The sequence below is a fragment of the Ceratosolen solmsi genome, unplaced genomic scaffold (genome assembly GCF_000503995.2).
Source record: "Ceratosolen solmsi marchali unplaced genomic scaffold, CerSol_1.0 scaffold148, whole genome shotgun sequence".
NCBI classification, from domain to species: Eukaryota; Metazoa; Arthropoda; class Insecta; order Hymenoptera; family Agaonidae; genus Ceratosolen; species Ceratosolen solmsi.
The window spans coordinates 1437865-1457520 of NW_011948446.1; the positions used below are offsets into that span (position 1 = coordinate 1437865).

The window sequence follows — 19656 nt, forward strand, 5'->3', positions numbered from 1 at the left end:
TTCAAGTTTGGTCATTTAATAAAACTTTTTTATTTTGATAATTAAAAAAAAAATGTATAGTATACAATTTATTTTTAACCATTCTTATTAATACTCAAAAATGATTTTATATTTTGACATTTTTATATATATTATTTAAATAACAATGAATCAAAAGTACGTAGTTCATACTAATGATTGTTTTAAATAGAAATCCAATATATTCAAATTCCGAATAATAAAAATAAATTTACAATATTTAAAAAATCTAATTATCTGTCAAAAATGTTTTTTTATGTTCTAATATTTAAATAAGTTAGTATTTCTGATTGAATAATAAAGGACTTTTTTAATGTATATCTTCAGTTATTTGATAAAAATTTAATGAAAAATAAAAAGAGAAAATCGAAGTATTTCAAGAAGACATAAATGTGAGCTCATATGATAGTATATATATATATGAATTTGAATGATATTAACATTCATTTTCATAAGTAAATCTTAGACTCAAATTCTTCAGTTAAAATTAAAAAACTGTAATATCAATTTCATTATGTTAAAATACTTCATTATTTCATATTAAATATATTTAGCATAACAATTTGTGTATTCGAAAACATTTAATAATTTGCATATTATTATTTTGTACTCATTCAGCTATCACTGGTTAAATAATTGTCTTTGATCGATGTATTATACCATTATAATTTTATGAATTTTATTGAATTATTTACATAATTAAATGAGTAAGTGAACTTTTATATATAGTATTGCAATTCTTTATTTTATGAAATGTTTCACTTGAAAATAAATATGCATGCGAAACAATTAAGTATATTTTCTATTGTATACTATTTATTTTTAAATAGAGTAAACAAAATTTAATTTGTTTCATTGTAAATAATTAAATATTATTACTTTTATTCTTTATATAAATACTTTGAACTTCCCTACAATATAAGTACAGTATTTCTAAAATTTATGTTTCAAGCTAACTTAATCATGTAATTATGTATTATTTGTTAAATAATTGTTTAATATCCATGAAGCATTATTTGTAAAGTACACCTTGTAAAGTACATTTGTGCAATAAAAATTTTAGAGACAAAACGAATTTGAATAAATTATTAAATTTCCAATAATTTTTATTTTAATATTTCTTTACAAATCATTATTATTGTATTAAATTCAGATTATTTACTGAGAACTATAATTTATAAAGAAATATTAAAAATATATTTCATAAAAATGAATATGTTTTTTGAGTATATGAAAAAATTTATTATGTCTTTATTAAAAAATAGAGGATTAAATTCTCTTAAGATGTTTTTTTAATATTTATTTTAATATATGATTAATGAGATTTCTTCAAGCAACAGTCATTGCAAAATGGCATTCTATTTAAAAAATCACCAAATTGATTAATGTTTTATATCTCTAAACAGTTATTCATCTTTAAACGAAATTTAATACATCTATACGTATTACAAATAATGATTTTCAAACGATGTTGTAAATCTATGATTTATTACAGCTATTGGATAATATTTTGCCTTAATAATTACTGGCATCTAGCAGTAATTTTTCTATTCTAAGAAGAAAAAGACTTAATTTTTAAAAATAAAACTTAATACATGAATAATATTACGTTGATTATCAACGTTCATTGTGTAATTAAGTAATGATTATATGGATAAATAAAAACGTATTTATGTATTGACGTGCGAGGTAGGCTGAGGCAGGCACTTATACTTAAATTTTATTGAAATATAAAATAATTAATCATCTATCAATATCTCCAGGTGAACAGATCCAGACTGAATGCCTTTATCGTGTTTATAAATAATGTTTTTGGACCAAGCACGACACTCGATACTGATAACCTTATTCCCTGTAAATATAATTTCAAAAATTACATTTTTATATTATTCATTTAAAAATATCATGCTCAATTTTACGCAAAGCAAACATATAATCTTAGTGAAAAATCTTAAAGATTTTAAAATTATCTATATTATTATTTTCTATATTATAATTATCTGTATTAGAATATAATATTATTATATTATTAAAGATTGTGTTTCAATTATTAAACAAAAAAATTCAATAAACATTAAATACATTTATTACTAAAAAAAATTTTTATTTGCTTCAAATATAGCATAAAAACGCTTGAGATTATTCCAAGAAAATTTTGAATATATATTTTATTCTTAGAAAGGCATTAAAGAAAATCTAAAATTTTTAGAAAAAAATAATTTTATCGTTTTAATAAAACAAAATTATCTCTCAAGTAGTTATTTTATAGCAAATTCAAAATACAAATATAAAAAGAAGGTATAAGCATAAATTATGATCTAATAATAGAAAATATTAATTACTTTGTGGTCGCTTAAAATGCACAGCTATCACCGGGCTGAGATATTCAGGAAGATTTAAATATGGATAATAATATCCAGGGAAACCACGAAACTTTGGGTAATATTCCAATTCTCCAATAGCTTCTTTGTCGTGAGGATCTATACCCATACACGAGAGCCATATTGTATTTAACTGAAAATGATATAAATCAATATATTACAATATAATGGGTTTGAGAATTAAATTTATTGAAATATGGAAATATACTAGATATTTTTAAATCTATTATGCAAACTGTAAGCCTGAACAATATGTATGAAATAATTGATGTATATGAATAAACGATGATAGTATTTTAATATCAAATTTTAATGTTTCTTAGTAAATATAATTTTATGTATATACGTAATTGAAATTCGTTGTAATTAATTTTTATTTACCTTAGATTTATCGAGTCCTCTTATGTGATTTTTAAGATCTTGAGGCATATCATTTGGCAAATTTTTAGTATCATTATAAAATTCTGGTACCCAATCGTATATCTGCAGTTAGACATAATTTGGAATTATCTTTTTATTTAATATTTATTATTATTCTTATATTATTATCATTATTATTATTATTATTATTATTATTATTAATATTAGTATTAATATAGGTATTTTTCATTCTAAATGGTGAAGCATAGAATATTATTTTAAATAACAATAACATTGCCTATATATTGATTTATTCTGAATATATTTAAAATAATCAAGTTTCCAATTTGTAACTGAAATGTTACTTTAGTTAACGATTCAATTTGTTATATATATAATTACAGTGTAAAATCAATTCAGTAATTTATGTCTTATTAAATTTCTTTAATGAATTTCAGTTTACTTTATTGACATGAAGCTATGATCCGGTAACTTAATAGTAAATGTTAACTTTAATGAATTATAATAGAGAATTAAGTAAGTATATATTATTTATTTATATCAACAACGGATTTTTTTAACGAACAATGTATATATCTATTTGATAAGCTGTATAATACCTTATTATTTATTAATACAGTTGGAATAATACATTTTCCCGCAAAATATTTGTATTAATGAAACAGTAGAATTTACCTATAGTTAAGTACTGTAAAAATAAATTAGATAATATTTATAAAAAAATATTATTTTAAAGTATTTATTTTAATAAGGTTTTTTTGGTGAAATTTGATGGATATCTATATATATATATATATATATATATATATATATATATATATATATATATATATATATATCTATAATATCACAAAAAAAACAACATAAAAATATATATATATAATTGAGATAAATAATGAAACAAAGAAATGTTAAGCTTCTTATATTATGAAAAACTATCTCTTTTGGAGAGGTTATAATTAAGAGTGAAATTATATTCTTTGAATTATAAATGAAATGAGACATCGGAAAAAGGAGAATAGAGCAGAAATTGCAATCGATTTTCGGCCGAGCAGGAGAGTAGTAGTAGAGTCTCGAAATAGATTTGTGACGTCCAAGAAAGTAATAATGTGGCAGCGTCACACTGAGCAAACTTACCTTATTAAGCTTAATGAAGACACAGGGTGAGGAGTTATTGTAACCATAGTTTAATGTTGATGTGCATGGACCCCAGCTGTTCACGTCGACAGTACAAACTTTACCCTTTTTTGGCGGCTTATCATAGTCGCATATCACCTGATTACGGCCAGCACTTATAAGTTTCGTTTTATTCAAGTACTCTTTAATCAAAGAAATTAATTTGTGTAAAATAATCTCATAAAATAAGTCAGTTTTATTACATTGTATTGATAATTAGAGGTTATTGTTTTAATAATTCGCAATAAAAATTTTATTAAATGAATTAAAATGAAAAGAACATTAAAAAATTAAAAAGTTAGAACAAAATTTATGTAAAATATTATGCTTCATAACTGATTTATAAAAAAATGTGTGTAAGTTTATCAATTCTTTAAAAAAAAAAATAATAAAATAATGATAATTGCACGATGATTATTTCGCAATAAAAATATTTACCAAATATTACATATTTTGGATTAAAAAATGTAGTTTGTTGAAACAATAATTCTGATTATAAGTATTTATAATCAGCAATATTATATAAACTTAAAATTTTACTTTATAAAAGTCTAAAGTCTAATCTAAAGTCTAATGTAATTGAATTAAATATGCAGAAAAATGCTGTTCTCTAATTTTTAATTAAATTTTTAATTCAAAACAAACAATGAAAAATATGTAATAAAATAAATAATGCATTACTGAATTAATACATTTCTTTAAATATACAATTCTTTAAAATATTTCAAGTAACAATCTAGGATTACATTGCTATTAAGAAGATGTATAGTATTAAAAGTATTATTACACTATGATATTATTTATAGTAGTTCAATTAATAATCTACGATTAGACGGTTATTAAAATTGTTCAATAGTTGTAGCCTTTACTAATACTCACAGCCCCATAAATATGTAATTCATGAATTAAAAAATTCCATTTCATTAAATGCTATGTACCTTTTAGAAATTAAATTGTAAAAAAAATTTTAAACAATATTTTCACTTACTTTCCAAAAACACATTTAAAAGAGTAACCCATCTTTTGATTTGCGTTGCGTTAGACGAACTGTACCAAATTAATGATCGTTCTTTAATGTTGTCAGGAGTTGGTCGGAATCCGAGACCTTTATAAATAAAAAAGTGATATATAAGTAGGTATTGCATTATAAAACTTATGATTTTATATAAATAAATTGTGATAAGGTATTTATGAATGTTAACGTTAGTTGACAATAATATAAAGCTTTTTATATAGTCAATAACAAATTAACAATATTTTTTATACGAAATTCTATTTTAAATGACAACTCGATAATAAAATACGATAGTTAAAGTGCTATTGCACAATAAAGAATTAATATATTAATTTCCAATAATTATTATCAACATTGTCTTACCAGGGTTCGTTCCTATAATACTGCTATCCAAAGTGTATGTTGGTCTATTTTCGTCTATTGTCGCTAATAGTCCCATCATGCAGATAGCGCAGAGTACAGCTAAAACGCTGTAGAATATCAGGTAAAAAAGCCCTACGATACCTATAATTAAGTAAGAGTTAAGTAAAAATACATAGAATATAAATAAAAAACACAGAAAAGTATTTTATTACAGTTGCTTGGAATTCTCATAGCATAATAAAAAAAAAATTGTAAGATATAGCAATAACTTTATGCACATATTAACTTTTGTTTATATCAAATTTGATCTTATAAATAATTCTACTTTTCATAAGATTATTATAAAGTAAGAAATATATATATATATATATATATATATATATACACACAGCGAGAGAGAGAGAGAGAGAGACAGAGAGACAGAAACGCACGCGTACGTACTCGCACACACACATACCCATATCTAAGGTGGTTTAACACCTCTTTACAGAGAGTGTCCATGAATTCAGAATAGAATAAACGACCTTGAGTACGATGAGTAACTATGAATACACAAAGAAGCAGTTGTGAGTAAACGAAGTCAACATGAATGAGATGCTGATGAAATCTTAGGAACGAGTTATGAATTTACAATTGGTAAATACATACTCCACTGTAGATTTATTTAAATAAGATATTGAAGAGATACAAGAGTATCTTAATTAAATTTTGACTAGTGAATTACTCGTTTGCCATTAAAACTTGTTTCGACACGTCACAATTATAAGTTGTAATTAATTATCTTTTACAATCATTTTTTATAAACATTAATTTTTTAATTTTTGCCATTGCCTTCTAATCATCATATGAAAGACATTTATGAATCAGTTACTTCAATTGAATGGATTTTAGTGTTTCTAATTTACCAAATATTTGTTTCGCGCCATTTTTTTAATATTATATTACTAATTTTCATATGATTGTTACATTTCCACATCCTAGTATTGTTATTTATTATAATTTTTTACAAGTGAATGAATAATAGTAAAATAATTTATAATTAATTAAATAAACAATCGAATAGTTCAAATACTGAAATATGATTATAGAATAAAATGAAACACTTTGAATTTCAAAATTACAGTAAGAAAAAACGCTGATAGTTAATTCAAAACTGAAATAATCACTAAATTTAGTCGATTTACTTGATTTCCACATACACATAATACATTCAGCAATTATCAGAATAATATTTTTAAAATATATGGATATTAAATTAAAAAAAGGATAGCGAAGTAGCAAATGAGTTTCATTATTTGATTATTCAAAAAACAAATTAGTTTCCTTCAATTATTTACTTAAATTAAGAAACTAAGATTTAATGAATTATTAAAATTATACGAACATTCAACTTATTTAAAATTATGAAAATTAAAGTAATTCTCTTCTAAAATTAATGCTAACTACGACTACACTGTAAGCATACACTGTAATTATGACCAAATGGATTACTCTAACCCATGTATTATAAAATATTCGATTGTTATATACGCATTAATGTGAGTGGTATATATAGTTATATACGTATCATTGTAGTGAGGACTTAAATATGTTAAGTATTTGAAATGTGTTTAATAAATAAAATGAAGAGATCTGATATCAATGCATTTTTGAAAATAAAGAAATTGATTTTTATTAAAAAAATTTAGTACTTCTTCTTCTCTCATATTTCGCCGCTCATAAAGGTTTTCCTCTTTTTTTTTTGTTTTATTAATTTCAGGAGTTTAAAAGCTTTATATTTTTTCGATTTAAAGTAAAGAAAGGCTGAATTAAAATGTATTCGAACGCAAGTACATTTTATTTTTAAATAAAGCGCAGTTAGAAATATTGGATAAATCATTAATTTTGTGACAGGTCACATAAAGTTATGAAAAATTAAGTAAAAGACACTGACAAAAAGCTGGAGCGTGTTCATTTTTCATACATTGTCCATCGATACGACATTCTTGTTGGCGATCTTCGATACATCGTTCCTCGGCGTCTGCTAACAAAAATATCTTCGTATGGTTGGCACTTGTCCAGAATTCACTATAAATATGGGTTTCCTTATGCAGAATATGCATAGGCTAATGCATACTCCGACATACGATCCAGAAAAGTTGTTAGTCCAATTGCGTTCCCCCACCCTTAGACTTGCAAGGGTTGGCGCCAATACTCAATTTTTAGTCACCGTAGCAAATTTTTACAATTCGAATTACGTGATGAGTCAGTGGTAAATATTCAAGACCAAAAAAAATGTTGAAATAGGTAAATTATTACGCTAATTGCGTCTCTAAGGTAATTTGCACGAACTTTCTATTACATACGAGGTTTTGATACTGAGCTGATCGTTTGATACGAATGCGTGACGAATTTTAATGCGTAAAGTAATTATCTCTATGCAATTGCTTTTTATCGTCGAATCTTATCATACTGATATTTACATTAATAATAGTATCAGATTATTGTGAGAAAATATTTTGTAAATTAGGACATTAATTTTGAATAAGTATAAATAAATTCATCGAAATCATTTGTTCATTATTTCTTTACACATCAAAAAAAAAATTTTATTTTATTATTATATAAATGTTTATTTATATATGTATAATTATATCATCTACCTAAATATGAAAAAACCACAATTAATTTCTAAAGAAATGTATGAAATTTTTAGTTAAACATTAGATATTAAAAATAGAGTATCGTAAATAGAGTATCTTAGAGCTTTAGATCTGCAATTGCAACGAAGAGCCTTATTTCCCGACATTTATATAATAAATATTAATGAATTTAATGTATGTAACCGATTTTTTGGAAAGATCGTTAGAAAATCACTATTATATTTTTTAAATTTTAAGGTGAAGTTCGTTTAAATTCTATGAAATTTATATTAATAAAATACCTTTAAATATACACAGTACAATATATTATATAATTATAGTAATGATTCTAAGAGTAGTACTTAAATAGTAATAAGCTGGAAATGCTTTATTATTCTAGTAAAATATTTATGAGAAAAACAGTTAAGTCGATAGCAATATTCGAATAAAATATTAAAAAAAAAAAAATTTATATTTAATATAGTTAAATATAACTGGCTCTTTTCTTAAATGTAATGCCTAATAAATCAATACTATTTCATCCAATATTTTAATAAAAATTGTATAAAATATCAGGCAGTTAAAAATTTAGTTAATACAAAAACAAAATTATATATTAAGGCTAAAATCACTCAATAATAATATAAATGTAACTACATAAGTTTAGAAATTTTATTATGCGAGTAAGGTGTTTAAAATTTTTTTTTTTGATTTTAAAGTATGTTTATTTTTATTTTCATGCAATACGTTTATTCAAAATAGAATATAAAAAACTGTTAAATTTCTTGAAAAATAAGATAAATAATATTATAATTAATAAAAATATAACGATAAAATAATGATGGTATATATAAAGATTAATTTGCAAACTAAAGGAACATTGCAATCAAATAATTTATAACACAATTGTTTTAAATTTGCTTATGTATTTTCAATTTACATATAACCGATTGAATCATCAATATATCAATTAATACTTAATGTTCCTAAAGATTAGAGTAACAGAGAATCATAATATTTAAAATTCTATAGTTATTGAAGTAGCTTAAGTATAAAAATATGATCGATAATTATACTTACAATTATTACATCTGTAATTACATAATATATGTAATTAATACGAAAATTTTTTTCATTATTTTTATTGTATAGATGTTTTATAAGCTAAATTTGTCTAAATATAAATGTATATTTGAAAAACCTTAAAATAAAAATATTATTGAAGCAAAAATAAATGAATTATCAGAATTAAATAAGACATTCAATAACTGTTGGTTTTGAATTAAATGCAAATACTAAATTCAGATATCACAATCAGATATAATTCATTAAAAATATTATTAAATATATAATTGTTTAATAATTTAAACTAATATAAAATTCATTTCAATTATTATTCAATGAAATAATTAGATTAAAGATTAATTCGGTTCTGAACACATGTTTCTTACATGTATTTATTAATATAATGTTTTAATACTGTACATGAGATAGAATCTGCAAACAAAGATGTATTAGTTTAATAGTTAAAATTATGAAAGGGATTTACAAATTTGATATATATATATATATATATATATATATATATATATATATATATAAACATATAAAAAAATCGAAGAATCAAAAAATATAATACATAAGTTACTCTTCTTTTCTTTCTCACTTATTTCTTGTTTCTCTCTCTCTCTCTCTCTCTCTCTCTCTCTCTCTCTCTCTCTGTGTGTGTGTGTGTGTGTGCGAAAAAGTAAATTCATTTTTCTCATTGATATGTTAATTCTCCATTTAAAAAATCTTGAATTGGCCATTTATCAACCATCAATATTATTATTAAGAGTAATAAATTAAATATAGTAAAGGAAAATTAGTTGAGAGAAAAATATAACATAAAGAAAAGTATTTATTATAATGCACTCGATAAATGTAATTTAGAACAATAAACTAGGTTAATAAAATTTTTGTACAGATTAGTTTAATCTTTGTTTTGTTTTTAGTCTAATTCAGTTGAGATTTTTATCTAAGCACATGCTCTTTTTTCAAGATACCGGATGTATTAAACCTTGAAATTCTTTACAGTAATATTCCATAAAACATTTTAAGTGTTACTAAAATTTTATTATACTATAAATTATTACACTATTCAGATTATTTATCAGATTTTCTAATTATACTACGAACAATAATGAAAATACATTAAATTAATTCAGAAAATATCTAAAGTAAGATCTTTTATTTCTTAAATTTATCAGTAAATATAAATGAACTTCATCTATACTTATATATTAACATATAATTAGTATATTAAAAGAAAATTGATAAGTATGTTATCTATTTTTAATTTTTTATACAATTTAATAATTAATTGTTAATAACCACAATGCATTTATAAATAATTTAATATTTAATTTTAAATAAGAAAAACGTTTATATAAATATATTCGTAGTAGATTTTAATTGAAGTAGTGAAAATTATTCAATATATATAAGAATTGATAACATTAAAATTTTAATGTATAATTTGATATCTTAGAATAGATTTTTTTAACTTTTGTTCTGAAATTGAAAATTCTTATTAAGTAAATATTTTGCTTTTCAGTATTTACATTTATAAGTTTAATATGTAAATAATTTATATACTAATTCTATATAAACATACATTTATTTACTATTAGTTATTGATTTTAATAGTATAAAATTTGTATTATTGGAATCTATCTAATATTTAATTAAATTTTCAGTTTTCCAAATATGTTATGATAAATAACGAATTAGTAGTTCAGCATCAATGATTATTTTATTCAAAAAATTTTTTTTGTTTGAATATAAATTATTATAAATAATGCAGTTTAATTGATTATATTTATAGATCTGAATGACTTAAATAAATAGAATTCAGAAGTATGTTATATTTAAACAAAATGTAGTAATTCATTATTTCTATAATCAATTAGGTCTAACATAGTTATGTAATCATAGCGTGCGTTTATATATATATATATATATATATATATATGTATATATTGGATTTTCCATAATGGAAAAGAAGCGGAGAATATTTTAAATTGCTAGATCATATATATAAACATAAATAAAATATATTTATTATTATTTCATAATAAATAATACTTTTTTAAATATGATTGAGAGATAGATTCTTAATCTTATTTAAAAATTATATGTAATATTTGCATTATTTATCCTTTTTATAGTGTTTTTTATAAATAGTTTTTAGAATTATCAATGAAAATAAAAAAAAAATATGAATTTTCTTTGTAAACAGGTACATATGTTTTATGTTGAAACTGAATAAAAGTATGTAGTGTTACTTATAAATCATATTCGAATAGTTTATTTTATTATTGTTTTTAGGAAATATTTTACTTCATATGACTATTGTAGAATAAAATTTTATAATATGTTTTCGTTTCACTTTTAACATATTGACTATTGGTTAGACAGATTTTTAGTGAATTTCTTTCAAATTAAAAATATATATAAATATACACGAATTTATAATAAATATAATAATAAGTGCCGATTGTAGTTGAAATTGCAAACTATAACAACGCTTTTAAAGATTAAATAAATAAATAGAAATAATTGATATTATAAATTCTTATATATTATATGATTAATTAAAAATATTTATGTTTATCATATTTAAAGAGATTTCGTTAAAATGATGATGATTTGAATGATTTATATATTTTATATTCAAGTATTGAAATATATTTGAGAAAAAAAATTTTTAAATAAGAAAAATTGTTTTATTGTTATAACTAAATGTTCTAACTAAATAAATAACTAAGTTATTTAAATTAATTTTTGTATTATTTCGTTTAATGATGTCTAATAATATAATTCGGCATAAACTGACGAATTCATACATTATGTAAGACAGTTTTGGAATTTAATAAATATATTATTCCGAAAAGTATTAGTTCGTTTGCTTATGAAATACACAAGAGTATATAAATATCTTTCTTTAACACAATAAATCAAAATATATAATATAATAATGTATTTTAATCGCTATCTATTATAATTTCATGTCTATCCCTAGTACAATAATCTGTTAATTAAAATATAATATTTATCGGAATACTTATTTATAATCAACAATAGTTAAGAATCTTGAAAATTTGATAGATTTATTTTTCTAAAAGAATTGCCTCATAAAAATATCATTTCTTAATGGTCGTTGAAAATATTTCGACTTTTGTATCTATTTCATAATCATAAATTATGTAATATATTAAATAATATTAATAATATAAAATAGATATATTTTATATAGCTTTAATAAGAAATTATTTCGTTTAGTAAATTATAAATTAATAATTAATGTCGAATGTTTGATAACTGTATAAATTGACTGTATTCTCTAAAAATATAATTCATGTTTCAATACGTATTAGTATTATACAAGTAAGTAATATTATATAAGTACACACAATACCAGCAATACAGAATTTTAATGATATTAATATGTTCTAAAGATTACTAAACTTTTTCGTAATATTATGAAATCAATGTTTATTTTAATTAAATAAAAGTTTAATGTAATAAAACAATGTATTTATAAAATAAAATTACATTTACTTTTGAGGCATACTAACAGGAACGACATACAGAATTTTCTATTTGCGCAAGAAATATATTATATATGAAATATCATATAAAAAATTTTCTTACACAGAAAATCTTCTATTATGTATATAAATTCAATATAAATAATATTATTGTATAAATTAAATTATACTACTAACTAAAGTATAATTAGATGTATATATTATATTATTATATAATTATATTTATGCTAGAGTATGACTACTTAGTGCATTAATGCTTATCATGAAACATTTACATATATTATTTTCCAAACAATTCATGGATAAGTAGTAAAAAATAAAATAATTCTTTTAGACTTTAATTTGTTCTTATTTAATAAAATTTATATATCATAACGCATAATATATATATATATATATATATATGCACATAACTAAATGTCTATAAAATAAATTTGAAGTTCAAGTATTAATAAATATCATATTCTTGAATGAAATAAATAATTAATCCAATTAATTTGGAGAACAATCAAGTAAGCATCCCATGATTCTTTTTAAAACAATTTTTACAAAGAACAAGTAAATTTGTGCTTTTAATGAGATATATCGTTAAATTTATCAAAAAGTTAATCATTTCATATATAATTACGTATTTGATGTTTACATATGGATAACGACATACATTTATTCTACACATTTTACTTTTAGTCAGTAACATAATTTCTCTTAACTATCATATATAATGAATTGTTCAGTACAGCATCCAATATTGCGTAAAAGATAAAGAGCATATGCTTGATTAAACAACATTTTAAAATTATAATACTAAAAGAAACGTACCACGTGATCTCAAAAAATATTTCCATTACTGTGTGTGTACACATAACACGATGCCGTTCTCTTTTACGCAACAGTAACGTCAATATAAATATACATGGCTACTTTCCTATTACACACGTACAAATAAGTGATATTTTTAATTTCTTACTGTTATATTACTGTTTTGTATTCATAATTCAAGCATTTGAGTAAAATATTGATAATTACAAATATTTTTATAGTTTATGGTGAGAAGTTTTATTAAAAAATATTCATTACTTTTTTTTATACAAAATTATTCAAAGAAACATCTCCATAAACTGTATTACAATATGTGAATTAAAAAATATTCATATTAATAAAAATCATTCAAACATGTCATTTTATTTTAAATTATTTTACAAAAATAAGCAATCATGAATCTATTTTCATATTTACTATTCTACAAGTTAAACAGGAATATAGTGGTATTATATAATAAATGGAATAAATTGAGATTTTTTATTGAAATATTTTTGTTAAATTTTCATAACATATTAAGACAAAGAATTATTTTGCAGAATTTATAATGAATAAAACATTATTCTTCACAAAGGAAGTTGATAGTTATATTTAAAAATTTTCATTATTTCATTGTGTACCTAGTAAATTGTATATAATAAAGTATAAAAATAATTTTTTTCATGAAAATTTAATGTTTTGTGTTTTAATAAATAATTTTCAAAATTTATATATTTACTTGGCTGAATTATTTACTTTTATTATCCCCTTTTTCTGATCCTATTGATGTGATGATTGATGAATTATTTTATTAAAAAACAAAAAAAAATATACTGAATTAAAAAGTAAAACCTAATTCATATTTTGGTTAATGTTAATTCATTATATTTTGATTTTGTATTTTATTAATTTAATTTTCAGAACTATTGTTAGATAAATAAAAATTGAATTTTTATTTATATTATTTATGTTAATTGCTTTATTAATTATTTATTATTTACGTTCATTGCTTTTTAATATCAATTCTTCAAAATATATATACTGTTAATATTATTTGTAAGTGCTTTTTATACATTCATTATAATTTGAAAAAATTTTTTTCAGAGTAATTAATGTATCTATAGTAATTTTCATATTGAAATAAATTTAAAAGATCTTGTAATAATATTAAATTATTTTAATAAAATAATATTATACTACGAAGACAAATTTATTTCTAATTATATTATTTCGTTCCTTGCATCATTCCGCACGAAATGTTTTTTTATATAACCATAGAAATTATTTAGGTCACAGAGGGGCAGTTTTCTATTTCCTTTTCCTTAGGTATAAAAATTAGAAGATGTTGATTTTGTATTGATCTGTCGCAAACCGGATTTTTCTAGTTTTCTTTATACTTTCCTGCGCATCCAAATTTCTTTCTTTTGCTATCCCTCTCTTGTTCTCCCTTATCCCCTGTTTAGACCCATGCTGTTTCCAAAGCATATAGTAGAATGATTAGGAAGGGATATTTCAGTATCAATAGCATTTATAGATATTCACGTATTTTACCATTTTATATATATTATATTTTAATTTATTATAGATATTTATGTACATACAATTTTTGTAGTATTAATTAAAAAAAAAAATTTAATGTTTAAGTGTAATAATAAAAAAACATTACATATGAATTTGAAAAGAATTTTATGAATTATAAAGTGGATGGTTGCATTTTGAATAATATTATATAAAAGAATTGATATACAATAATATACGTTTTAAAATAAACTATAATAAATGCATATTTCTAGTTATATATATATAGACGTTAAAATAAATTAAATTTTTTTTCTCAGAATAAAGACTATTAAAATGCTTATATATAATAATTTTTTTATTATATTATGCATTGACAACTGTATTACATATAAGCATTTTAATATTCTTTATTCTGGGAAAACAGAATTTAAGATTATGAAAAGTAATTTATATTATTTCCTGAAATACATTTTATCTATATTTTAATGATGTATTTGATATTAAATAGACTAAAATATATAACTAATTAATATTTACCGATACTAGTTCTAAAAAGATAAATTTTATTTTTGAAATATAATTAATTAATTATGAAATTTTTGTTGGTATGTGAGTTATTATTCAAATAAATGTAATAAATTAAAATACTTTATTCTAAGTAAATAATTTTGAATATATTAATTATTATTCCCGATTCAATACATATTTCTAACTTTTAATAGGTAAGTAGCTTCATTTATTTAACTTTAATTAAATTCAAATTATTTTGAACACAAATACTTATAGTATAGTAAATTTGTTAAATTAAAAAATTAAATATCTGAATTCTAAATATATAAACCTAATTTTTTTATATTTAAATGTTTTGAATAAACTTTATATTACGTAACTCGCAATTGAATGATTAATCTAATGAAATGGTGAAAATTTGAAAATCTTAGTTTAAATTTAATTTTTGGAAGGAATTTGACTGGATAATATTGGATATCTTAAAATTTTTTAAAAAATAATTATGTGCTAAAATATTTAGCAATTAAAACAAAATTACGAGTTGTCAAGAATATTTAATAGCTACAGTAAATGAAACAGAAAGAAAGACATATTTAATATTATTGATAATAAAATTAATTGGTAATTTAAGTTACTTGGACCATTTGAAAGTATTTCCGGTTTAATTTTAAAAATTATTTTCCACGTAAAGTTATTATATTTTAAATAATAATTGGTGTAAATTATATGTGCAGTGGCATTTTTTCCTAAAAATCAAGAATACTTAATTAATAATTTCCTTGAAGTGTTATTAAATAGTAATATTAATGAAAAATACAATTAAAATTATGTTTTATTAGTATTAAATTAGTTGATGCCACAATTTTACAATTATATACTTAATTTAACTAAGAACTTTACAAAAATATAACAATATTTAAAAAAATTAGATTTAAAATAATATTTCTATAAGCATCTTAATATTCTTTTAATAATAACTTTCTTAATATTATAATATAGATAATAGTTGCGGATAAAAATAGCGTTCTCCCGTATTTATAAATATTACATAATTAATTTTATAGACCATTGACTTTCAGTAGATGAAAGCAAACCCTTTTTCGTAATTCTAATGAATTGGGCCTCGCGCCTTTAACACACATTGAGATCCCAAAGTGCAACCTCAGCAAGATAAAAGTAATCTCTTGTTGCCAAGAGATAGTAAAATAAAACGAGCCGATTAACGATGTTCTTGTAACATTTAATAAAAGAACTAAATACGAGGACATTATTATGAGCTTGTGAAAAAAATTCTTAAGTCAGAAGTTGCAATCGCAGCCGAGATGTAATTATCGACTGCATGGGTATTCATGCAACTTTATTTGTTTGGAACTTTTTGTTTCAAACGTTTAAGAAAACCAATATATCTATCTTTATAACTGAATACATGTAATAGATATGCATAATTAAAAGGACGCGCAGAATATCAGATATGATCTATCATTTACTATTGAATTTAACGATTAATAAGCCACCCCTTATCAAAGTTTAGATCATAATCAAAAGGGGAGAGTTTGTATTCAGAGTCACGAGTGCAAGTCCCCTTCATTCGAAATGTAAGCAAAAGGTTGTTGATTGCTTGAATAAATCCATCTCATTAGTAGGGAAACTTCTGACTCGTGGAAGTGCGGAAATTTGGGAAGCCATGCTGGATGTGAAATGCACGAAATCTTCGGTATACTGCGATAATAAAATGTAAAGTAATAGCCGTGTTGTGGCTTTGGAGAAATTACATAACTCGCCAACAGTCGTCGAACGAGCTGTTATAAGCACCGATTTTTGCTTCGTGCAACACTTACCCCATCGCTTTTTGGTGTGCCCAAAAATCGTACCCTCGGTGGGGTTGTAGATTGCATCCTTGATTATCTGCCACTTGGTCCTGGTGTCGGCCCGGGGCATGTAGATATCCCCGGGCTCGAGGGGCCCCTCCCTGGGCCCGACGCCCATTCTCGAGCCGCGGCCACCCCGCACTGGAGTCGCGCCGCGGCGCAGCTACACACGCACGAACGCACGCACGCACGCACGCACGCACGCACGCACTTAGCCGAAGCGAGTTAGACGTGGACGTCGTGGATGCTTGGCGCGCACTATTTTCGCGGGCGCCGTCGGAGTCTTGGAATGGAGCAGCGCAGGCGCGCCTCGACCGGACCCGAGGAGGCGTGACGAGATGCGCGCGCCGCAACTTCGGTCCAGCCTCTGCTGGGCGACATCGACGCCGCTCTTTGTCCTATTCTCCCTTTATTTAATCAGCAGCAGATTTTTGGATCGACGTATGGTTATTTATTTTTCATAAATAACTGCCGATATTTCATTTTCTCATCGAAAATTTAAAATTGGACATTAAGCACTCAGCTTATAGCCGATAAATTTTTTGGATAAATTATTGCAGTGCAAAGTTGAGCGGGGAAAATATTTAGAAATGAGTTACACTATTTACATGTCTTCGTTGCTTCATTTCTGCAATTTTAAACTTCATCTTTTTTATAAACGAGCTTTATATTTTTTTTAGCCGTCTCGCTCAAATTCAGTCACGTGTATATATATATATATATATATATATATATATATATATATTGTTAACGTCTAGTCTTCCTCATCATTATATAAATAAAAAACTATTCTCTTTTCTAGCTTGGACTGCCCTAGCACATTCTGATATTTAGTTTTTCCTAATTTTTAAAAATGAATCAATTTTATTTAATTACGCGATTAAGTATTTAATTTTATAAATCAATTGTCTAAATAGCTTATTTAACTTCAATTTATTGTTACTTATTTAAAAAAATAATGTTTAATATTTAATATTATTTTTCTTAAATATAGAAACAGTTTATATAAGCATTTATATATACATTATTATTGAAATGTATGTCCACCGATATTCTTATATTACATGTTTAATGTAATATACATTCACAATTTTCTAAATTATTCTTAAAGTAAAATTTATTTTATTTTATGAATTCTAAATTCAATTGTCGTGACAATAGGATACATTTAATAATTTATCAATTTAGAAGCAAACAGGCATTAATTATGCTATCTCTTCCTGCTTCTCTTTTTGTCATTTTTACTGCTCGTTATTGTTCTGATTTGTTTAAATTTATCTATTGTTCTCAAAGTCTTATTAGAAAATCGGAAAACATTACCTTTATAATCTACTCGTATTCCAGCGGCGATCGTATATTTTCCATTTCCTTTGCTAACTTCCTGCTGTTTGTAAAAGTTGATCAATAATTTAATACTTCTTACTCTATATAATATTTTACCTTTTATCAACAATTCAAATATTCATTAAATTATTTTCGTCTTTGTAAAAAGCTTCTTTATTTTTAAAAATTATTTATTCGTTAATTTACTTCATTCTCTGTAAATATTAAACAATTGATAGAAATTTTCCAAATTTAATATTTATGAACATTTATAATTACATTGGGAATACACTTATTTGTATAATCATCAACATACTTATGCATATGTATAGTACCGATTTTAAAGCCTACTTTTAAAAATTTCTTCTCATAATTTAATAAATAAAATTGTTTTATATATTTACAAAAATTTCGATATAATATTTTTTATTTTTGTAAATTGAATACTAATTAAAAACAAATATTTTTTACATATGTTTCTCTATTTAAAATAAAACTTTAAAGTTATAAAGTAAAATTGATAGCTTCTGCTTTCGCACAATTTTAAAATTTATTATTAAAATTAAGTAGATTATTATATTAATAATAAATTAAAATTAAATTTGAAAATAAGTTGATGTTCTTTGAAACAAAAAGGTTTTAATTAGGATTTCTAAAAACTTTCTGGTACAACTATTATAAATAACGAAAATATCAAAAAAGATACAACGTGTTTGGGATAATATAGACCTGCGTATAAATAGAAAATCACGTGGGTTGCAGACATTCGTCTTATAAAAGAGACACCCTCTTATGAATACCTTTTAAAAATAAATTCGTGCAAGATATTATTATAAAAATAATTTTATCTAAATTCAGTATGCTGATGTTATTAAATTTAATAATAAAAAAGATTTTTATCTTTATATATTTTTAACTTTCTGGTGGGGTATTTATACTTATAATTATAATGTATCAGTGTCATTTTTATAGTATTTATAGTTTATAGTATAATAGTTTATAGATAAATCAAGTTAATTTGTCCCGAAGAAAAATTACTTGAACTGTCAAAGTATTAATATTAAAGCTTATCCATCATCTGAAGAGTCA

At 22.6% G+C, this 19656-nt stretch overlaps 1 protein-coding gene across 1 annotated transcript; it reads right to left on the minus strand.

Annotated features, from left to right (window-relative positions):
- Positions 1–1371: 1371 nt before the first annotated feature.
- LOC105366217 (sodium/potassium-transporting ATPase subunit beta-2-like) lies at positions 1372–17505 on the minus strand. Its single transcript, XM_011504575.1, has 7 exons — positions 17215–17505; positions 5335–5475; positions 4945–5061; positions 3918–4099; positions 2781–2882; positions 2361–2532; positions 1372–1870 (listed from the first exon to the last, which is right to left on the minus strand). The coding sequence occupies exons 1-7, from the start codon at positions 17360–17362 to the stop codon at positions 1758–1760; spliced, it is 975 nt and encodes a 324-aa protein (XP_011502877.1). The 5' UTR covers positions 17363–17505; the 3' UTR covers positions 1372–1757.
- Positions 17506–19656: the final 2151 nt, after the last annotated feature.

What these genes read in the sequence shown, in the direction of transcription:
- LOC105366217 (XM_011504575.1), bottom strand. Translation starts at nt 17,362, where the DNA reads ATGGGCGTCGGGCCCAGGGAGGGGCCCCTCGAGCCCGGGGATATCTAC. An exon ending in GCACACCAAAAAGCGATGGG is followed by an intron (nt 5,476 to 17,214) that starts GTAAGTGTTGCA and finishes ACTTAATTATAG; the next exon opens with GTATCGTAGGGCTTTTTTAC. An exon ending in GCATTTTAAGCGACCACAAA is followed by an intron (nt 1,871 to 2,360) that starts GTAATTAATATT and finishes TTATATTTACAG; the next exon opens with GGAATAAGGTTATCAGTATC.